The sequence below is a fragment of the Macrotis lagotis genome, chromosome 2, assembly GCF_037893015.1.
Source record: "Macrotis lagotis isolate mMagLag1 chromosome 2, bilby.v1.9.chrom.fasta, whole genome shotgun sequence".
NCBI classification, from domain to species: Eukaryota; Metazoa; Chordata; class Mammalia; order Peramelemorphia; family Peramelidae; genus Macrotis; species Macrotis lagotis.
The window spans coordinates 133,087,522-133,112,042 of record NC_133659.1 but is presented as its reverse complement, the minus strand read 5'-3'; the positions used below and the strand labels follow the sequence as shown (position 1 = coordinate 133,112,042).

The 24,521-nt window shown below is 35.9% G+C and overlaps 1 protein-coding gene and 1 pseudogene across 1 annotated transcript in view; both read right to left on the bottom strand.

Moving 5' to 3' along the window:
* Positions 1-24,521, bottom strand: part of AHCTF1 (AT-hook containing transcription factor 1) — a 111,602-nt gene that overhangs the window by 54,492 nt on the left and 32,589 nt on the right. The window contains exons 5-11 of the mRNA XM_074220911.1: positions 18,846-19,053; positions 14,764-14,880; positions 7,717-7,801; positions 6,248-6,398; positions 5,430-5,562; positions 5,143-5,324; positions 4,572-4,633 (exon numbers count right to left, since the gene is read on the bottom strand). Coding sequence (XP_074077012.1) covers positions 4,572-4,633; positions 5,143-5,324; positions 5,430-5,562; positions 6,248-6,398; positions 7,717-7,801; positions 14,764-14,880; positions 18,846-19,053 — 938 coding nt within the window. The remainder of the gene's footprint in view (positions 1-4,571; positions 4,634-5,142; positions 5,325-5,429; positions 5,563-6,247; positions 6,399-7,716; positions 7,802-14,763; positions 14,881-18,845; positions 19,054-24,521) is intronic.
* Positions 9-4,450, bottom strand: LOC141510850 (perilipin-3 pseudogene; annotated as a pseudogene).

The window sequence follows — 24,521 nt, the reverse complement described above, 5'->3', positions numbered from 1 at the left end:
TGAAAAAAATGATTTTATAATCAGTAATCATTCAAATTAAGTAATTAGCAATAATTTTAAGTAATCCAATAGATAAATTAACCATTATAACAACTACTTGAGTTAAAATTGTTTTCCATATTGAATATAATTCTCCAAATCATTTTTCTTTTCTCTTTATTTTTTTAATTAAAGATTTTATTTATTTTGAGTTTTACAATTTCCCCTCAAATCTTACTTCCCTCCCCCACTCCCCACAGAAGGCAATCTGTCAGGCTTTACATTGTTTCCATGGTATACACTGATCCAAATTGAATGTGGTAGGAGAGATATCATATCCTTAAGGGAGAAACAAAGTATAAGAGATAGCAAGATCAGACAATAAGATATCAATTTTTCCCCCTAAATTTAAGGTAATAGTCCTTGGTCTTTGTTCAAACTCCACAGTTGTTTCTCTGGATACAGATAGTATTCTCCATTGCAGAGAGCCCCAAATTGTCCCTATCTCTCTGATGGAACGACTGAGTCCATCAAGGTTGACAAATCATCTGTTTTGATTGATGAGAAAATCCAATGATGTCAATCCCATTTATGCCTTGCTTTGTGGTGCAATCATTCATTTCAATAAATTTATGTTAGAGAACTCCTGTTCTCTTGACATTTCATTGATAGTGTATGACCAAGTCTATTTTTTCTAGTCATATGCTTTCTGCAGTTTGTTACATTTCTGAATCATGTATGCATGAAAGATATTTTAATGAAGAGTCTTCTTCAAGAGTAAAAATTTTCAAAAAATATGCAGTGTAGGTCCCTATATTCTCTACATTTTTCAGTCAGTTATAGGATTAAAAACATCAATTCCTTATCAAAAATAGATAGAAAAAATTTTGCCCCATCAACAGATTCTCTTATCCTGAATAAAGATATTGTTCTGGCAAAAGCATTTCAATCTCATAATTCAGAATAATCTTTTTTGATAACTTCCTATTACTAACTAGATGGCTTCTGAGGTGCTTTAGTTAACAATTTTCCTCCAGTCATAACAGTGAACTGTAATTTATAAGGGTATCATGCTTTTCGATAATATTTAGGTTATCTATTTATTAAGTTTACTGTGACATATGTTGGAAGATTTTGGTCTAAAACTAATTTTCTGAAAGGGTGTTTCCTAGTTTGTCTGGTAGGTTATTGTTAAATAGGGAATTCTTTCTTCTTAAACTGGATTATTTCTTCCACTGAATTGGCATTATAGCCAATAACCAAATAGTTGAAGTGATTGAATCTTCCATTAGTCAAAACCAAAATATTTTTTTTCAAATGCAGGTAAGATTTATTTGAGGCATAATAGAGCTTACAAAAAACAGTTTTCCTATAACACTGGAGGAGTTGTCAGAGAAAGAAAAATGTTATTATGTCCCCCCCCCTTTTCTCCCCACCAAAAACTGGGGAGCTCACCTCCTACTACAATGGAAATGTTATTACTAGTCTACAACACCTGATTCAATTAGCAAAATATATTTTCTATAAGGAGTAGGGAAGGGTTCATACAAAGACAAGTATGGGTTATTGGTTTAGATACATCTCAGTTACTCAGGGATGAAGGTCTACAGAGGCTACAATCCTACTTATTGTTTAACATCCTGACTCTGGGAATGGGAGTGGAAGATCCATTTCCCCTATCACCATTAACTAGAACCAAGACTGAGATGAGCTAATAGGTAGCTCTGGTCTTAATCCCCTGGTTTCTTTAAGAATGATCAGGAACACTTGCTAAGGTTTTAGGTTAGGTTAGGTTTTTTTTTTGAATCAGCAGTTTTCATTTTAATTACACAATATATACTATTAAAAGTACCGTGGTTTTTCTTTTCTTTTATTTTTAGATTTTCTTTTTGCAAGGCAATGGGGTTTAGTGACTTGCCCAAGATCACACAGCTAGGTAATTATTAAGTGTCTAAGGCCAGATTTGAACTCAGCTACTCCTGACTCCAGGGCCAGTGCTCTGTCCACTGTGCCACCTAGCCGCCCCATTAGGTTAGGTTTTAAAGATAAATCTAGTTCTCTGACAAAGAATCTCAGAAACAGGCTTAAAATGCTATCAATTGGGTCTCTAGTTGGTCTCCATCTTCTCTGGAGTTTTCTCTGACTCACTGGAGGTCTGGTCAGATGGAAAAAAAGGGTCCTACAAGCCATGTGAGGGGTGTGTTGTGAACGACATATTCAACCATCTCATCCAGGGACTCTGACTTTGTCGACCCTTTCTCTACTCTGGGTGAGGACACTACTGGAGAGGTTCTGGAAGGACTGAGCTCCTGAAAAGGTGGCCTGAAGCTCTTCAACTTGGATGTGCGCCTGCTTCACTTTGTCCTGGATGTTGCTAGGAAGGCCTTGGATGCTGGACACAAGCTGTAAGCAGTTACCCTGAAGCTGCTGGGTAACATCCCGAAACATGGTGAGGGTACGAGACTCAACCTGCTCAGGTTTAGCAGCACCCTGGGCAGCATCACAAAACTCCTTATGTTCCTTCTGGTTCCAGGTTAGCCACATTTGGTGGAGTTTATCTTGTCCATCAAGCAATTTCTGAACACAGCCCTGCTTTATATTTTCAATCAAGCTGATGGCCTGGGAGAGCTGTAGGAGGGCCTCTTGGGTGTTTTGCTTAGTCTGCCTAAGTTTGCCCAAAGAGTGCTGATAGGCCCGTTGGTGGAGCTTAGAGGATAGGGAACCCAGGCGAACAAAATAACCCTGTTGTTCCTTTTGTTGCTCAACAGAGGTCATGTCAAATCCTCCTAGGGAGGTAGCAATCTTAGCAAGCTCTTCATCTGTCATGGGTAGATAGTTGTCTACCCATTCTTCAGATTTTCCTAACACAGTAATGCACGCCACTGAGGACCATTTGTCCTACTTTGGAGCCCATCACTGTGTTGACACTGCTGGTCACCACTGATTTGGTCATGTCTACCCGACTCTGAACAGCTTGGGTCATATCCACAGTCTCAGTCACTCTGTTGGTCATAGCATCTTTGGCACCCAAAACTGCACTGGAGACTATATCCTTGGCCCCCAAAACTGTATTGGAAACTGCATCCTTGGCACCAGTCACTTTGGAAGATACAAGTTCCTTAGTATCAGCTATAACCTTCTCACTTGGCTGTGGATATGACCCGAGGAGCTGTTCAGAGTCGGATAGACACGACCAAATCAAAGGTCTAAGATTGCTACCTCCCTAGAAGGATTTGAAATAGGGCTACCTTTAACTTGGTGGTGGGGGGGGGGGGGGGGGGGGGGGGGGGGGAAGAAACCTGTTATCTTATGTAATTTTCTTCCTTCAGGATATGATTTCTCTCTCATCACATTCAACATAGATCAGTGTATGCCATGGAAACAATGTAAAGACTAACAGACTGCCTTCTGTCCAGGTGGGGGAAGGGAAGCAAAATTATGGGAAAAATTATAAAACTCAAAATAAAGTCTCCTTAAAAAAATTTTAAAAATAAAAAATAAAAATTAAATTAAAAAAAAAAAGTCAGGTCCCAGAGGCACAGAGCTATGAAAATAGAAAAGCTCTCCTCTTTACCTCCCTTTGAGAGGAAAGAAGGCAGTCATTTCCTTAATAAATACACCTAGATCATGTAGCCAAAGGGGTCAGGTTGAAGTGAGGTGGCAGGGGACAGGAAAGGTAAGATTTCAACTGATATTGTGGGGACTGATGCAAATAAAATGCTCTCCCTTTGAAAAAAAAATTAAAAGTTGGTTAAGCAAAACATTTTATATTTCTCATTAAAAAAAGAATAAAAAGTACAAATGGCAATGAATACAGAACATTTTTGTTGGACAAATTAAAATGTCTAATTAAGTTTAAAAAAATTTTTTTTTTATTTTGCAAGGCAATGGGGTTAAGTGGCTTGCCCAAGACCATACAGCTAGGCAAATTCCTAAGTGTCTAAGGCCAGATTTGAACTCAAGTACTCCTGAATCCAGGGCCGGTGCTCTATCCAATGAGCCACCTAGCCACTCCCTGGGGTTTTTTCTAAGTCTTTCTTTTTTGGGAAAGGGAACAGAGAGTAATATTATGTAAAAATAAAAAGATATTAATAAAAAGAAATTTTAAATAAAGCAGAATGCCTTCAAACTAAAACCCTGATTATACTCAGTGTAGTTTCTATTTGGGATAGCAATGGTGATGTTAAGAGTAGATGGCATCTAAAAAAAACCAATAAGAAGAGGGAAAGTTAGGTGAAGCAATGGATAGAACCTCAGTCCCAGAATTAGGAGGACCTGAGTTCAAATTTGACCTCAGAGACGTAATACTTACTTAGCTGTGTGGCCTTGGGTAAGTCACTTAACCCCCATTACCTTGCAAACCCCGCTCCCCAAAAAGAGTAGATAGCATCTGAAATTGGAAGAAATAAATACAAATATGGGCAAGTCACTTGGCCCTAAATTCAAATAATATTCACATGACCTGCCCCATGGGCTACACTACTGTAAATCTTAGAGCACTATATAAATGTGTACAATCTATGTAATGGATGACATAACTGTAAGAAATATTAAGCTCATTTCTCAATATTTAGCACTAAACATTTACTTACCTCCTTCTGGAAGCCAGTGCAAGTTAAATGAACAACTCCTGAGTTTAACAAGCAAGTAGCATCTAAAAAGAAAAAAAAAAAGCCATTTTAAAGTTTTAATAAAATTTGATGATAATAAAATTCAACTTTTTTAGAATAAACTTGGTAAAGTACCAAAAAATGTATTAAAAACATATTTAAAAAAGTATATTATGGATTATACATATGAAAATACAAGTTACCTAAACTTGTTGGGTCTTACTATCCTCAACTGTAAAATGAGAGTAGCTCTATAGCTCTAAATCCATTGTTCTATACAAATATAAAGTCAATTATCAGAAAAATCTCCCCTACAGTTAAGATGATAAAGAGTAATAATCATTAAATCTATATAAAATGTATACATCATAACAGTATATTTAGGTTGCACCTTAACTCTGACTCTTTATCGTGATTTAATGATTCATAAACAATGTTTTTAAGAGAATTTTTCCAGAAAATTTCTCACTTCTCATTAGTAAAATAAAGCACACTTTCTATTTTTAAACTCAGTACTGACTTTTCAACAAGCAGTTATTAACAAAATACATACCAAAATTGTAAGTACTGGGATTAAAATACTGCTCAGGAGGTGGGTATGATGGAGGAACACCTCGATTCAAACTTCTTTCATGTACCAAGATATCCAAGATGCTATCTGGAGAAGTCTTACTCACTACAGAATCCAATGACCACAGTGCAAAATAGGAGCAATTGTGAAGAAATTCTCCTGGCCTTAAAAATGAAAATGGAAGAGTGTAGTGGGAGGTAGGAGAATAGAAATTTACTGACCTGATGACCACAAAACAAAATTAAGGCAATGTTAAAAAGTAGTCCTACCTTAAAGAATCTGGCATTTGTGCATGATACCAACGATTTATATCAAAAAGACCTAAATATGTAGATGGTTTTCCTTGTCCATATGTATTCACCTGCCAGGTAAAGACTGAAACACTGGTGTCAGGAGACAGAACTGGGGAGGAAAGCAATATATTTTACATACACACAGAGTAATTTTTAACAATTCTCATTAAACAGTGTTTATTATTAGTAATTATTAATTAGTAATTATTAGTAATTCTCTTCCTCCCCCAATCCATTTTCCACATTTCTCCCACAATAGCTTTGTGAAAACCTTGGTCTGACTATTTTACACTTGAACTGGCCTTAAGAATCAGGAAAACTTTGGTTTGATTCCAACTTTGGACACATACTTGCTGAGCAAACCCTCAAATAAATCATTTAACCAAGCAGTGTACTAGATCAGGGCTGGACAAAATGCAGCCAGCAGGGTGATTTTATGAGGCCCCCTGTGGGCTTACTAAATGCTTTAGTAAATGAAAGCCAAGTTACTACAGAGCTCTCACTAAAACAGCAAATCAAAATATATCATCTATTTCAATAAAAACTTTTAAAAGTAAGGTTGGACAGTCCTGACTTAGATAAACTCACTAATAACACTTAAATTGCAGAACTGAAATTGCTAGTTCTTCAATGAAAGCACTGATCTGGTTACATTCTAAAGTGACATTTTCTCTTGTATGGCTTGGGATTAGAATAGATCAACAGACTCCTTGGTTCTCATAATATTTAATTTCCAGAAGAATTTTACAATTCATCTATCAGTCATCAATCTCTTATAATGACATTTTACAAACCTTCATTCATGCCTTCCTCTCTATCGATGTGGCTTCGAAATTTCTCTATGCTCTGGCATCCCAAGAGTTTAGTGTTGCTAGTCTGACCTCTCAAAGGAGATATACCGCCTGTAAGATCTAGGCTGTATCTCTCTTCACAGTATTCTAATCCCTGAAACACATAATCACATAAATTATTATGGCTTAACTGGTCTTCAAAATCACAAGCAAATCCATCTCACAACTAATACTCTAGGGAATAACATCTAAATTACTGGGGGAAAAAACTGCCACACTATGAAAAAGAATTTGCCTTAAGTACAAAAGTGATTTATATATATATGACACTTGACAAAATGAATAATAAAACCATTACTAAAAAACTGGTTTAAAAAACTTTATAAAAGTATACTGAGATAAATATAGTCATAATTATGATTAAAGTAGAAGATCTCTTTAGGGAGTTTGAGGAGCTGGGCCACATGGAAGAAATTTACAAACTTACCAGAAAAAAAGGCAGGGGGACAGCTAGGTGGCACAGTGAATAGAGCACCGGCCCTGGAGTCAGGGGTACCTGAGTTCAAATCCGGCCTCAGACACTTTCTAATTACCTAGCTGTGTGGCCTTGGGCAAGCCACTTAACCCCATTGCCTTGAAAAAACCTGAAAAAAAAAAAGAGGCAGGACTTGCTTAATCCTGCACTGCCAAAATAAAAGTTTAATATAGGGTTTACAAAGTCTAAATGATTATTACAGTATCTTCCAATCTAGTCAGAATCTGGGTGATGGGAAGATACAAGGATTTTTTTTTTATCCTCATTCCTTAGAGCTGGACACTCCCTGGAATTGGAGGGGAATATTTGTGGCAGCAAAGGCCTGGATTCACAGACTGAAGGTTCCTCTGAGAGATCCCCACTGTTTGAGGCTGAGGTAGAGGAAGGATACAATTGTCATTTAGCTAAAAGGCGGTTATAGATCATGTCCACCAGGATGAATTATGAAATAACTTACTTACTGACTTTTTCCAAAGAGGCAGATAAAATAAGATAGATTAGCATTAGCATTCTTCCTCATTCTCAGAAATAAATCATCCAGAAAAAGATGAGTGTCTATCTGTTAAGCAATCCTTTATACTAAAACTTGAAAAGTCAACAATGCACATCTTGTGATGAGAAATATAGACTCAAAGTTATCTCAGACCTAGAAGGAAACCAAAATTTTTAAAATGAGCTAGCTACCTGACTCCTAACATAGGCAAATAAAACTGGAAAACATATTATTTGCCCAAGGCCACACATCTAGTGAGTGGTTAAATAAGATTGGAACCTCAGTCTCCTGACTCCCAGCCCATTGCTCTTAGCCCTCTAGTGGATACGACAGTCACTCAACAAGTATTTATTTTACATGACATTAATTTTTCAATGGAAAATGTAAAAATATTTAGAACAGTGATACTTCAAATAAATAAAATGTTTTCATGATTTTTTTTACCTCATATAGGATTTGTCCTGAAGCCAAGCACTTTCTATCACCAAAGGCCAGCTGAAGCAGGTGCAAACTCAAAACATCTCCCTCACTGAAACATAAAAATTTATCTATGAGCACACTACATGTTCATAGATTAAATGCTTCTACTACTGTTGATATAATATGTTCACAAAGAACCATCCTAAATTGTGTATTTATAATGAACAAATAAACCTAATACTGGTTTGCCAAAAAAGTTAGTTTAATCTGGTAACTTTCAAAAATATGACAATTGAATGTATATGCATAATTATTTACCTCGTTGTACAAATATAACAATATTTTAATGCAGTTTCAGTCACATTTATTTTTTAGAATAAATCAATAGGCAGTTATAAAATTTGTTTTAAAAATAATTGCAAATTAAAACTTACGCTAAAAACTGTTTGCTTTAAAGAGAAGGTAGCTTAGGAAGATAATTTTTTTTATAAATATCTTACTTCAAGGACACAAAAAAATAGTAAAAAAATTATATCAGTCTTTTCCCCTAAGTATTCACTGAGACAGCTACAGAACTCTAAAATTTCCTGGAGAATTCAAAGTTCCCTTTAGAAAGTTATTATTATTCCCAACAAATTATTAATTCAGCCAGTTAATGAGTCCTTTTAGTTACTACTAAATGAACACTTAACAGCATTATCTTGAACATAAGGACATAAATTAGGAAGTAAAATTCAGCATCCCCCCCAACACAGTTTTTTGATGTTCAAATATTATCATCTAACTCAGGAGGGAAAACAACTATTTCTCAAGTAAACATTCCAGAATTAAAGGTAAAAGGGGTGCTATATTTATTCCATAGCACAACTTATTCACTAAGAAAACATTTGTGCCAGTTAAAGTATTTATTATTTTTTTTAACATGAAAAGTGTTTATACCACCTAAAAGGATGATGAAGCCTATAACCCACATATTTTGAGCACAAGTCATTCATTTTAACATAAACAGAGTATATAAGAATGGTTCACGTAAGTTCCAAAAACTGTAATGTGCCAATATTAATTATTATAACATTACAATTCTTCAAATAACCTAAATTATTTCTTAAACTCCAAAAAAGGGATGTAAAAAGGTACAAGGAAATGTATTATAAAACAAAGGACTGGGGTGACTAGGTGGTGCAGTGGATAGAGCACTGGTCCTGTGGGACCTTGGGCAAGCTGCTTAATCTCATTGCCTTGAAAACAACAACAACAACGGACTTTAAATTACTGGTTATACTAAAAAAAAAAAGGGAAATGGAAATAAGAGTTACCATAGAATAGATTCTGAGAATTACAGGATATAGATGTAGACCATAAAGGTACCAAAATATTCAACTAGCCTAGCCCAGTTAGTTTACAGATGAGGGAACTGAAGAAGCACAGACCTTAAATGACATGCCAAGTTCACAAATGTAGAAAGCAAAAGAGTGGGGATTTCCTTTTTCTCCAAATCTTATTTATGGTATAACATAAGGCCTTTAGAGTAAAAGATAGCTGAAGGATACCCATCAATAAGAAACAAGTTGTTTTTAATCATATATAAAATTATGATGCACCCAAACTTAAATACTATGTGAAAGTTTGGACATCATTATTTCAAACTTACAATAAAGACAACTAAAATGTTAGGATAGTTAAAAACAGAAGACTAGATCAGCAAAAGAAATTAGATAAGCAAGATGTCAAAGACCAGTGTTAGAGAAACTCTAATATAAACTAGTGGAAAAAACAGTATTCCAAACACATTTAGAAAGCTGGAAAAGTGTGAGGAAAATTAATCTAGATTAGTATCTAACATCATATTCCACAATAAACTCAATAATGAGTATGTGATCAAAATGCAAAAGGCAACTTTGCTTTTTTAAAGAAGATTAGGAGAACAAAAGATAGTTTTCACAACTACAGTTAAAAAGAAAATTTTCTTGAGGCAAATCGGATTAAATGACTTGCCCATGGATACATATCTATCAAGTGTTATGAGGTCAGATTTTATTTCAGATCCTCCTTATTCTAGAATCTATGTTACCTAGTTACCCCCAGGAAATTTCTTTCTTTTTTTGACTTGTTTTTTAATTTTCTTTAATTTATTTACACATTACTAAAATATTCTCGCTTAAGAGTAAACATAATACCCCATCCCCAACAAAAAAATAAAAACCTCATGAGAAATAAAGTAAAAGAAAGAGAAAAAAATGTGTTTCAGTCTGTATACTGATACCATCAGATCTGTCTTGGGTGGACCATTATCTTTCTCATAAGTCCATCATAGAAGTTACTTCCACATTTTTCCACAGTTGCTGTTGCTGATTCCCTCCATCCATTCCTCCTCCACCTATTATATTTTCTCCCTCCTTTCACTCTGTCCCTCTTCAAAAATGTGCTGTGAGGCAGCCGAGTGATGCAGTGGACAGAACACCAACTCTGGGGCCAAGAGGCCCCAAGCCTACATCCCACCCCAGAGATCCAGCAACCACCTAGCCCCATGGTCCCAGACAGGCCACCTAATCCCAGCACCTTGCAAACAGTAAAAAAAGAAAATGTGTTCTATCTGTCTATCCTCTCCTAAGAACTACCCTTTCCTCTATCACCCACAACCCCCGCCCTGTTCCCCTTCACTCCTTTTTCTTCTGGATGTCTATACCCTATTGAGTGTGTATGCTATCTCCTCTCTGAGCCATTTCCAATGAGAACGAATGCTCCCTCATTCTCCCTTGCCTTCCCCACTTCCATACCATTGCAAAAGCTACATGAAATATCTTTTATATGAAATATCTTAGCCTATTTTTAACTCTCCTTTCTCTTACTCCCAGTACATTTCCCTTTCACCCACTGACTCCATTTTTTACCATATATTTTCAAATTCTGCTCTCTCCTGTGTCTCATCTATGAAAGCCCACCAGAAAAGTTCTTAATAAAAATAAAATTAATATAGCTAAAATAAGAGAAAATGTTCTGAAAGAAAAAAAATTTTCCTTAGCTACCTCAGAATGAAGTCTGATATCTGAGATAGATAAAGAAATGACAAAAATATGAGACTTATAAGTAAGACCTTCACAAGCCCCTAGTCATTTAAGTCACTTGCCCTGTCACTGTACCACAAGATAGTCCAGGTCTTTTCATCTGTCTTACAAATATACTTTCCTTTGTGTGCTACCCTACAACTAAAGTCTTTGAGAAAAGAATGCCTCAATTTTTCTTTATTTGTATTTCCAACACTTATTACAACATGTGGTTCATATACTGAATGCTATTTCATTCATCTAGTTATTTCCCAGTATCTAAGTGATTAAAGGACAAGAAAATTTTTTAGAAGTAAATTACCCAAAATGACAAGAAAGACTGATCAAATAATTAATAAAAGATTTAAATTGTTTTATATCTCACCATTCAAGTTGGCAATTATAAAAAAATGAAGATAATGTTGGAAAGAAAAAATATTAATAGTAGGGCTGTGAATTGGGTCAACTTTTCTAGAAATCTATGTGAAAAATATCACTGGATTCCTTGAATCATGCCTTTCCCAATCCCCACAGGTAGTGTTAATAGTCCCTCCTTCTCACCTCCCATCAAAGTCATCTCTAGCCAATTACTAGGCATTATACTGATTTTGTGGAAATGTCTCTTTTTCCCATTAGAATATACACTCTCTGGAAGGACTATTTGTTCTTAAAACCTCAATACCTAAAATAGTGCCTAGCACAGAGTCCTTAACTCCACTAAAAACTCTTAAATCCTCAACTTCAACTCCAATGACCTCATTCTTTTTTTTTTTTTTTTTAGTTTTTGCAAAGCAATGGGGTTAAGTGGCTTGCCCAAGACTACACAGCTAGGTAATTATTAAGTCTGAGGCTGGATTTGAACTCAGGTACTCCTGACTCCAGGCTGGTGCTCTATCCACTGCAACACCTAGCCGTCCCCAATGACCTCATTCTTTAACTCCTTACCTACTGGACCTGATTATAATGACTACACTCTTGCTGAGCCCCTATTCTGGGGCTGTTCCCCCAGGGTCTAATCTTGGGCTCTTTTACTTACTTCCTCTGTGATCTGAACAAATCTCAAAGGCAGCTAGATAGTGCGGTACAGTCAATAGGATGGGAGTTCAAATCCAACCTCAGACACTTGACATTTATTAACTGTGTGATCTTGGACAAGTCACTTAACTCTGACTGCCCTAGAATCCAGGGCCATTTCCAATCCTCTTGATTCATCTGGCCACTGTATCTGAATGACTTTGGAGAGAAAGTGAGGCTAATAACTTAGCACAGCACCCTCTCACTCAAATCTAATCAGGGGCTTATCATGGCATCAACTCCCTGATGTCATGGTCTTCTTCCAGAAGGAAGGATAAACATCATCATAACAAATCTCACCTCTTGGTTCCTTGGTTTTCCCACTGGCAAGTTAAGAGGGAGGGAGGTCTATATGAATTGTGTTCTCTTAAAACACTACTCTCTGACAACAGATCCCTAGTCTCTGATTCAAACATCACTTGTATCTTTATAATTATTTTTTACCATATGGTTCTCTCAGATTAAAAGTATCTAATAGCAACTCCCTTAGGAGTTCCTCAAAAAATTTCACCGTCACCTTTAATTTTCTTCTTTTGTGACCAAAGCTATTTTTACCATTCACTAAGTCCCCTACCCATGCCCTTTATTTCATAGCCTCCTGCTACACTGATGTTCCACTGATCATCCATCCCTTCCCTGTTACATTTTTTTTTTAGGTTTTTGCAAGGCAAATGGGGTTAAGTGGCTTGCCCAAGGCCACTCAGCTAGGTAATTATTAAGTGTTTGAGACTGGATTTGAACCCAGGTACTCCTGACTCCAAGGCTGGTGCTTTATCCACTACGCCACCTAGCCACGCCCCTGTTACATTTTTAAAATTTTCCCTCTTTCCTCTAGTTCTTTTCTTTTTGCCTGAAAACATGTAAGATCTCCACAAACTGGGTCTGAGGGGGAAAAAAAAAGATTTCTCATGATCTAGGTCATTTATCCACTATTCCATATAATAAAACTTCTTTAAATAATTGTCAATAACTAATCTCCATTTCCTCATTCTTGTTTCAATCTCTTTCAAATAGCTTCTTTTACCACTCTACTGAATATTCCTTAGAAACCTCATAAAGTCTCAGATCAACAAATCCAATTAAATCCTTATGCTCTCTGGAATATCTTCTAAAATGGCACAACAATTTCCCTATTGGAAACTTTTTTCTCTAGGCTTTAGACAACACATTCCTCCCTCTCTTATCATTCTTTTGACTTCTTTACCAGTTCTCATGGTTATTTTCTTGATTTGTTAAATGTGGAGATTTCTCAAGGAGCTTATCTTTATACCTCCTCTCTATGAAGTAGATACCAATATTGGTAGATTCTAACTGATCTCTCTTTAGAATTCCAGATTTACATTTAGAAATATTTTGAAAATGTGACCTTTTTGCTAGACTTGAGAGGGGGCATATACCTAAAGCACTGGAATCTCTCAATTAAATTCTGTATCATTAATGATGATTTTTTGTAAATTTAAGAAGATAAGGGGGCACAATTGTTTTCCATATCCATTCAGTAATGCTTTTCAAATTAAAAGGGAAAAATGATTATATGTCTTGAAGAACAAGAAAGGAAGACAAAAGGAAAGATTAAAGAGATAATCAAGAGAGTTTAATGATGAAAGGCATAAGGGATCACATACTGTATTTTTATACAGTGGTATACATGTTATCAATTTTTGGTCTTCGTTGATCTATTCCATAAAATTAAGAATTTCTTCTTGTTTATAGAGAAATATTATAAAGTATGGAAAGCAAATTTCACATGTTAACTCTTGATCCTCACAACTCTTGGATACTAACCAATAAAACTATTCTCATTTTATAGATGAAGAAACTAAAGCTGATAAAAGATTTGTCCAGGGTCACACAGCTAAAACATATCTGAGACTGAACTGGAATTCCAATTCAATACTTTATCTACTGCATTATTACCAGGTCCCTTTGCTATCAAGAGTCATGTGGAAAAAATGCTCCAAATCACCAATATTTAGAGGCACCTAAGTAGTACAATGAAAAAAGTGATGGATATAGTCTAAAAGACAAGGTCAAATCTAGGCTGAGATTCATTAGTTTGAAACATTGGGAAAGTTACTTAACCTGTTTGTTTCCTCAACTGTAAAATGGAGTTAATAATAACACCTACTTCCCAGGATTGTCATCAAAATAAACAAAGATTCTGGCATATAGGAGGCATCAAATTCTTTTAATATTCCTTCTTTTAAATGTGAAATCCTATTGGCATCTTAAAAAGTCCTTCATAACCTGACCACTTCTTGCATACTATACATACTATACAATTCAGTGATCTTAGCCTTATTTTGTTTTCCGTGCCTGAGATACCCTATGATTAGAATTCTTTTCCTCAGGCAAAAGAATAAAGCTAGTGGTTTTAATTAAGCAAAGATTACCTGAAAGGGACCCTGAACATCTTCACTAACTTTATCCACACTATAGCCTTATAGTTTCCCTAGTTTCTTTCACATCTCAGTTAAAGTTCCACTTTCTTCAAAAAGCCTTTTCTAGCCTTCTCTTTGGGATTACCTTCAGTTAATTTGATATGTAACTTGTTTATACATAGTTGTTTGCATAATATGCTTCAGATCATGAATTCCTTAAAGAAGTTGCTTTTTTCCTACTTCTTTGTATTCCCAGAACTTAGCAGAGGACCTAGTACACAAGTAGGCATATGTTTATTGATAATAACATCCATTGTATCTACATCTCAGAGTTGCTGTGAGAAAAATGCTTTTAGAATATAGTAAAACACTATATATAAATGTGAGAAACATATACCTGAAATGCATAATTTGATTTTTCAACTGCCTTTTTATGTAATAAAGCCTTTTACACAGATAGTAATTCATAAAAATGAAATCCAGAAATAACAATGAGAAAAATATTGAGAAGCAATGTTTTTCACTTATAAGTATTTCATTTTCATAGAAGCTCACATATATACTTTACTTACCTATCCTGTGTAGACTGAACAGCCCATAAGTAGCAGCAATTTCGAGGATCATTTTCAGGTTCTTGGAAAGTAACAGCATAAACAGGTACTCTCCCTCCTTCTAATTGAGCATAATACCTATAAAGGCAAAATAGAATATAAATAAACTACATATTTTATAAAGTTTTCCAATTCTTTAAAATCATCTGAAAAAAAGATGTCATGTCATGTTTCATTTCATTATCCTAATTTCTTTAACCATAGATCTATCCTCAATAGCATGCATTGAAGCTTCAACAGAACAACCCCTCTCCATTTCAATACTCATTGTTGGCAAGTTATTGTGGGACTTTATAGATATTAAATACAAGAACAAAAATAACATTAAGAGAATCATACAAGGATACTACTGAAACAGTTGAGTGCTGAAAGGCATAAGCCAAGAAGTTTCTAGGATTTCCGTTAAATTTTAAATAACATTTGTAATCCAGCTACCTCAAAGATGAATTAAATTAAATGTCACAATATCTTCTAGCTGATAAAATGGCTGATTCTACAGAATCAAGCAATATTATATAAACAAAAACAGTATACATTCTTTGGGTGCCAAAATGTTACTTTAAAAAACCTGATGCTATAAGCATATAATGATCTTATATGAGATCAAGTAGACTGATTCAATAGAATGTTGAAGCTGGAATAGATATTAAATGTCACAAACTAAGGATTCATGTAATAGAAAGTAATGGTTATGTAAACATTAACACTAGCATGATCAAGGATTTTCTGTTTGGTAATCTTGTAACTAATTTTCAAAAAAACTAACCAAAGAGCATTAAAAACACACTTAGTATAAAATTAATCCTTCATTAATTTAAAATATATTTAAGGAGATAACAATTCCTTAAAAATACTACAGACATCAATTATTAATATACAATGTATATATATTTTATATTTTATAGACAGACATACTTTTCAGAAATTTCTTCCATGTTTTCATTAAGAGGTATAGAAGTGATAGGTAATAAAGGTTGTAGATTTTGAGAAAGGATAAAGGGGTTCATCAAACATGATATCTGAAATGTGATTAGTTTTCAAAATCAATTACATTTCTAGCTATCAGTCACAGAACATCTCTTATTCCATGAAGATTCATTAGTGCTGAAATTTGGGACCAGGATTCAGGACATAGGATTTTACAGTAGTAGACAACCATTCTACTGATAAAGATCAACATCTGTCACTCTGCCTAAGAGTTAACCTGGGAGCAGCTAGGTGGCACAGTGGATAGAGCACCAGCCCTGGAGTCAGGACCTGAGATCAAATCCGGCCTCACACACTTAATATTTGCCTACCTGTATGTGACCTTGGGCAAATCACTTAACTTCATTGCCTTAATTAAATAAATTTTCTTTTAAAAAAAGAGTTAATCTGGGATCTTTAAGAGAGTATTAGTTGCTCAAGGTCAAAGAAGCAGTATATGTATGTCAGAGGTGGTACTTGACTCAGGTCTTCCTGATTCCAAGACTGGTCCTCTGCTCCCTATTCCAAACTGTCTCTAAATATTTTTTAAAGAAAATCATTCTCAACTGTTTTAGTAAGTGCTCATTCTGGATTACTGCAGTTAAATTCCAAAGTTAGAATTAGTGTCAATACTCAAATAATGGATTTATATTTTTAAAGCTAAAAATGTGCTAAAAACAGTACATTAAAAGTTGAATTATTTTCCACACAGACTAGAAATCTGCATTTTTGATAACTCAACACAGATCTTTAATCCATTAACCAAGCATAATGCTGTTAGTAAAATTTGATTAAACAGTTATTAACTGCAAGGCACTGGGGATACAAATATGGAAGGGAGACAGTCCCAGCCCTCAAGGAGCTTACATTCTACTTACATTATACTCTGAGCTTAAGGCAGCACACTGACATTTAAACGGAGATATTCTATGGACTCTATTAGGGGAAAATATCCTTTAAACAGTGAGAGATACGGGACTGTCAGAGGTGAGAAGTCAGGGCTTGAAATGAAGAACTGGGAGTCATCCAAGTACAGGCAGAAACTGAAACCATGTAAGCACATCAACAATTCAGTGGAACTATTACAAAGAGAAGAGCAAAGCGTCTATGACCATGTAGAAGCCTATATAGAAAATAGGTGAGTGAAACACACATCAAGGTAAAATATTTTTAAAAAGTGGGAGAGGATAGCATCCCAAAAAACAAGAAACAAAGTTCCAGTGAATTAGAGGATAGTCAACAATAATGAAAATTCAAAAAAGTCTATTACTGAAATTTTATAAGGTGTCATCAATGTTATATTTAAATATAATGATAAAGACATGAGAAGGCTAAAGACAATGAAGGAGTTAATAGATATTATATTTGATTGTAAAGGTAACAGGGAATTACTAGGATTTTGTAGATGGGTGATAACTATGATGAAGCAGAGTAAGGAGCCAAGAAAATACTCAAGTTATATCAATAGAAGATTTCCTTGACTGAAACGGTTTCTGAAGGGGGTGTTTTGTTCAAAAAGATAATAATGACTTTTCTTGTGAGTATGTTAAGTTTGAGATACCTAAAGAGTGTCCAATAGGCAGTGGGTCATGAAGTGAATGACAACATATCCAGTCTATGTTCAGTTGATAAAGAGGTGATGAGGGCACCAAGTGAGAGAGAATATTTAGAAAAGAGAATACAAGACAATAGTGGAGCTGAAAAAAGGTAGGACAAAAAAAGCAGTAGGCTTTTGTGAGACAATAATATAAGCAGGTTCAAGTTGCTTAAAGATCATTTTTCAAAAGAATTAACACAGAAGTTGAATCAATTTTTTTCCTGATTGATTTACCCATTTCTTGGAAGTCAGAGTGACTTTCTTTTACAGAATAAACACAAAAACAATCAACTCTTTCCTGACTGAATTTTCCCTCTACTACTCTTGGATGTAAGCTATTCTAAGTAGTACTAAATAAATCCCCCCATTATATATAGTGATAGCTCTTAACTATCTGCTAGAAATTTGTACTGATCAGGCCTCCACCAGACTAATTAACAAAACATTTTTCATATTATGGGGGATAGGAAAGAACAGAAATGGTTCTGTTCTCTAAATCTGTGGGGCAATTTTCTACTTTTGTTTTAAAGTAGATGATTACTAGCGGTAAAGATTCAAGTCAAATTTTTGAAAATTTATGAAATAAAAAATAATCCAGCAATCTGAGAAGAGTGAATTAAAAGATTCTTTTTCTCCTTCTTATGCTTCTTTTCTGTTACTGCTCAAACTAAGGCAAAAATGTAAGTGAAAAAGCTTACAAAGCACCACTATTCACAAAAATACCATGAAACATAAATCTAATTTTCCAAACCATTACAATAATACCAAAAATTTAAAAATATCCTTACCTTTAGAATGGTTATACTATTCCCTCCCCAACCAATGTGTTTAACTTGTCTGAAGATTTCTATTAGACTTAAAAGAAATTTCTCCCCTAGAACTTGCACAAGTGACAAAAGTGTCAGTTTATACTACTTTCATTGAGTTATGGTACAACAAACAAGAATTTTATTTCTCATACCACATTCTCATAAAAGATAGCTAACTTCAGGCATGGACTGAATCATAATTCACAACATCTACTCAAAAGTTTGATTTACTTAATTGTACTATTTATTAAAAGGGTCTATGTTCTAATGTTGAAGTGGTACTAGAAAATGATAGTGATATTATACATTTTTAAAAAGCATCATTAAACAGTTAGAAATAAGAAAGTACTGCCCAACTCTGAATTTTATTTTGAATGATTGTATTAGAAAAGTTTCACCAAACTTGCTCTGCTAATATCCAAGAATTTCACTGTTGTTTTCCTTTTGCTCAATAAATTTGGGACTTGGTATGCCTTGATAAACAAATCTGTCATTTCATTTAGGAAACTACCAGTTATTTTACACACACACAAAAAATAAATTGAATGATCCTGTTTCCCTGCCTAGTGATATAAATCATGATTTAAAGTTAATTTTTGTTATATTTTAATATTTATTAAAAAAAACTCAAATCAGCAATAATTGAAGACTGTTCTATTGATTATACTCACTCTCTTTTCAAAGTCTTCATGTTCCAAAGGGCCAGACAGCCATCAGAAAAACCTGCAGCAAGTTGGTTGGTCCTGCTTATATAGCTAAGGGTTGAAATTGCTGTTCCTGATGGGCTTAATAACTGGAAACAGAGATGTCTTCCTTCTCGGGTCACACCTTCTCTGATATGTGGTACTTCAGCTGGGATGCCAGTTATAACTTCAAGATCTAGATATAATGAATGATGAACAAGCTTATGAAGAATACAGAAAAAAACCATCCATTATTCAAGCTTCATAAATTTCTTAAGAGTATAAAAATAAAACTGGTCCTTGAAGACTTTTTAAAAGCATGCTTTATTACTCATCTTTACCTCATGTTTGAATCTCAAATAAATAATCACAAGCAGAATATCAATCTATAAAAAGAATTAAAAGGAAATATGCTCTTATTTTAAATATTAAATGTTATTTAAAACAAAACTTTTTAAAATTTTTATTTATATTTTTGTACAAATGATGCATTTTCATACATTACTAAAATACTCTTGTTTAAGAGTAAACATAATACCCCCCAAATTTAGACGCTCATGAGCATTAAAGAGGGAAAAAATATTAATAATAATAATAATAATAATAATAATAATAATAATAATAATAATAATAATAAGGACAGCCAGGGGGTACAGTGGATGGAGCACTTGCCCTGCAGCCAGCAGCACCCAAGCCCAAATCTGGCCCCACACGACCAACAATTACCCAGCTGTGAGATCCCGGGCAAGCCATCCCAACCCCACTGCCCTGGAAACTCCCCCTCCCCAAACCCAACCCAAAATAAAAATAAAATAATAATAATAATAATAATAATAATAATAATAATAATGATAATAATGATAATAATAAGAGTAAGAGTGGCCAGGTGGCATAGGGGACAGAGCACCAGTCCCAGAGTCAGGAGCATGCAGGTCCAAATCCAGCACCAGACACCCAACCAACAACCAGCTGTGCGGCCCCGGGCAAGCCACCCATCCCCATTTGCTCCCCAAATAATAAAAATGTGCTTCAGTCTGTGTTCCAACACCTCCAGTTCTGTCGCAGGTAGATCACATTCTTTATGGTAAGTCCATCACAAAAGTTACTTCCATATTTTTCCACCACTGCCATTGCTGATTCCAACTCCCTCCAATCCTAATTCCCCACTACCATATACTCTATTTTCTCTCTCCTTTCACTGTCCCTTCTCTTAAATGTGCTGTAGGGTAGGGGTGGCTAGGTGGTGAAGCGGATAAAGCACCAACCCTGGAGTCAGGAGTACCTGGGTTCAAATCTGATCTCAGACACTTAACAATTATTAGCTGTGTGGCCTTGGGCAAGCCACTTAACCCCATTTGCCTTGCAAAAAAAAAAAAATGTGCTGCATTGCCAACCCAAATACCACCCACCCCTTAGGCCCAGCAACCACCTGGCCCTGTGGTCACTGACAGGCCATCCAATCCCAGCCCCTTACAAGAAGTAAAAAAGAAAATGTGTTATATCTGACCTCTCTTCCCCATGGTCCACCCTCTCCTCCATCACTCAGGTTCCTCCCCTCCCCCATCCCCCCTTCTCTCCTTACTCTACATATCTATACCCCATATATACTCAATGCAGCTTCCTCTCCGAGCCACCTCTGATGAGAGCAAAAGTTCCCTCATTTGCCTTCCCCCACTTCCATGTAATTGCAATAGCTCATTGTTTTTTTTCTTACTTTTTAAAATTAATTATCTTTTTGTACAATTTTTTTATAAACATTCTTGTTTAAGAGTAAACAAAATACCTCCTCCCCCCAAAAACTAGACTCACTTGAGCGATAAAGGGGAGAGAAAAAAAATTAAAATTAAAAAAAAAAAAAAATAATAGTAATAATTGTATGGCCAGGTGGTGCAGTGGCCGGAGCACCAGCCCTGGAGCCAGGAGCACCCAAGCCCATATCCGGCCCTGTACACCCAACAATCACCCAGCTGTCTGACATGCAAGACACCCCAACCACACTGCCCTGCATAAACCAAAAAAAGAAGAAAAAAAAAGACATAAAATAGTAATAATAGTAGGGGCAGCTGGGTGGCGGACTGAGCACTGGCCCTTGATCCAGGAACACCCGAGTCCGAATCCAGCCTCAGACACCCAACAATCACCCTGCTATGTGGCCCAGGCAGGCCACCCAGCCCCATTTCCCTGTAACCCCCCACCAAAATAAAATAATAAAATAATTTGCTTCAGTCTGTGTTCCAACACAACCAACTATATCGCAGGTGGATCACATTCTTTATAAGTCCATCACAGAAGTTACTTCCATATTTTTTCCACCATTGCCACTGCTGATCACAACTCCCTCTTTTCATATTTCTCCACTACCATGTACTATATTTTCTCTCTCCTTTCACTGACTCTGCTGTAGTGTAGCTGAGTGGGGCAGCTGACAGATCCCTGGCCCTGGGGCCAAGAGGCCCCGAGCCCCAATACCACCCCTTAGGCCCAGCATCCACCTGGCCCTATGGTCCCGGACAGGGCATCCAATCCCAGCCCCTTGCAAGATGTAAAAAAAAGAAAATGTGTTATATCTGACCACTCTCCCCCCATGGTCCATCCTCTCCTCCTTCATTCACATCCCCACCCCTTCCCTGTCCCCCCTTCTTACTCCAGATGTCTATACCCCATTGAGTATATTTGCTGTTTCCTCTCCTAGCCACCTCTGATGAGAGCAAAGGTTCCCTCATTCCCCCTTGCCTCCCCCCTTCCATATCATTGCAATAGCTCAATGTAATAAAGAAAAATCTTATTATATGAAATATCTTGGCCTATTACCCCTCTCCTTTTTTCTTTCTCCCATTACATTTCCCTTTTTTCTATTCACTCCATTTTTACACCCTATTTTATCTTCAAATTCAGCTTTTTCCTGTGCTTTAACTATAAAAGCTCCCTCTACCTGCTCTATTAACTGAGAAGGTTCATATGAGTATTATCAGTGTCATTTTTCTATGCAGGAATACATGCATTTCATCATCAAGTCCCTTTCACTCTGGCGGGCCACCCCTCTGACCCTGGGGAGCAGAGCCTTTCTGCTCTTTTCCAGGTTACCTTGAGTAGGAGAACTGCCTCCCTGGGTCTCTCTGTGGGTTCTGTCTCTTGAAAATTTAATTAGAGTCCTTAGTTTCGAAGATTTTTGAGAGAGCGCCTAAAACAAGATCCAATCTTGGCTCCGCCCCCGCAATAGCTCTTTGCAATAAAAAAAAATCTTATTATATGAAATATTTTAGCCTATTCCACCTTTCCTTTCTCTTACTCCCATTACATTTCCCTTTTAGCCATTTCATTTTTACAATATATTTTATCTTCAAATTCAGCTCTCTCCTCTGCTTCAATCTATAAAAGCTCCTACCTGCTCTATTAAATGAGAAGTTTCTCATGAGTATTATCATTATTATTTTCCTATGCAGGAATACATGCAGTTCATCATCATTAAATCCCTCATATTTTACCCTTCACCACTCTATGCTTCACCTGAGTCCTGTATTTGAAGATTGAAGATCAAACTTTCTGTTCATCTCTGGCCATTTCAACAGGAACCCTGGTTCATTGAAAGTCCATCTTTTTCTCTGGAAGAGGACGGTCAGTTTTGCTGGGTAGCTGATTATTGGTTGTATTCTGAGCTCTTGCCTTCTGGAATATTATATTCCAAGCCCTATGAGCTTCCAATGTAGTTGCTGCTAAGTCCTGTATGATCCTGGCTGCAGCTCCATAATATCTGAATTGTGTCCTTCTGACTGCTTGTAATATTTTCTCTTTGACTTAGGAGTTCTGGAACTTGGCTATAATATTCCTGGGGGTTGGTTTTTTTTTTTTGGATCTCTTTCCTGGGGGAGATCAGTGGGCTCTCTCAGTTTCTATTTTGCCCTCTGCTTCTAGGATATCTGGGCAATTTTCCTGATCATGACTTTCAGGTATGCCAATAATTTTTAAATTATCTTTCCTGAATCTGTTTTCCAGATCAGTTGTTTTTTCAATGAGTTGTTTCACATTTTCTTCTAATTTTTCATTCTTTTGGTCTTGAAGTATTGTGTCTTGATTTCTCATAAAGTCAGCAGCTTCCCTCAGTTCCATTCTACATCTGAAGGATTTCTTTACCTCAGAGACTGCCAGCTTTCTAAAAGGACTGCTTCACAGCACCTTCCATGATCTTCTCTTCTGGAAATTATGAATTCACTTTTTTGGCTTGCCTACCTTTGATTTCCTTCCTCCAGCTTCCAATGCAGCTTCATATCTTTCTCTCCTCACAGCCCTATTCTCTTCTTTCTCTAGACTCTTTCTGCTATCTCAACTATGGTCAGTTCAATGCATATGCAATGATTCTCAAGACCCAATATCTCCCATGAACTCTAGTCTGACTTAACAAAATAATCTCGAAGCATATACTACCAATACCTCAAATGAAGCAATAATTTACTGTGTTGCCTCATTTTTGTTTTCACTTAACTTTTCAATACTTTTCGTTAAATTTGTCTACATTCAGGTCATTATGAGATTTAAATCTGAGAATCATCTTGGAAACTTAATTTTTCCTTCCTAATAAAGTCAACATACTAGGTCAAGTTCTCATTACTTCTTATAAGACAAGTGTAATGATTTGAATAATCCCCCTCTGTCTCTTCAAATAATATTCCATACAGTTAACAACTCCCTAATGCAGAAGTCTAGCCATCTCACACTCCTTTCAAAAAACTCTGATGGCTCTCAGCTGGCTACATAATGAATATATATTCCTTAATCTGGTACATATATAGATTATATATTTTGAACTGGATCCAAAATATCTCTAGCTTTATTTCATCTTTTCATTGCAACTTATATTTATACTCTTAACAAACGAATTACTAGCTGTTTCTAATTACACTTTCATTTATGTCTATAATGCACACTTTAATCCTCAAATTCTATGTTTTGAAGTTCTTTTATTTCTTTCAATACTTAACTTTTAGGTGCCACTCTTACCATAAAGCCTTTTCCTAAATGACCTAAATTAGTAAGATCTAACCACTCCTCAAATATTTCTAAAGCACAATGATGTAGAGCTCTCTCTTTTTATTCATTCTTCATATTCTACCAAATATCAGACTTATTCACTGTAAGGGAGAGCAAGAGGCAGTGTGTGCCAGGCAAGTCAAACTACTACCACCACTCTGGACCACCATCTGCTCATGGACTCTGATGAAGAAAGGTCAGAAGGATGCTGAACTCAAGACTCTTAAGAATATTAATATCACCTAAACAAATGACCTGCTTCCAGTCTAGCTCTAAAGACACCAGTGAGAAATTGTTATAAAGATGACCACCTTTCACATCAGCATCAATGGATAACCAGACCCTCAGAACACTGGACCCATTTGTAAAGAGGGGGTGTCTACAGAAAACAGGAAACAGTATGTTCTAGGTAAGCTTAATCACTACCACTACCTCCCTCACACTCTGTTGGAAAAAGCCTAGTAATGTAAACTCCCAATAACCATGTTTCCTGACAAATACCCAAAGTCATATCCTTGAAAGCAACTCTAATGGAAATGTATTTTGGCAAAGGTTCCAGCAGGAGCTAGACATAGCTACAGAAGACTCAGAAAAGTAAGTTCTTGCTACCACAATCCTTAGCATTGTCAAATGGTTCAA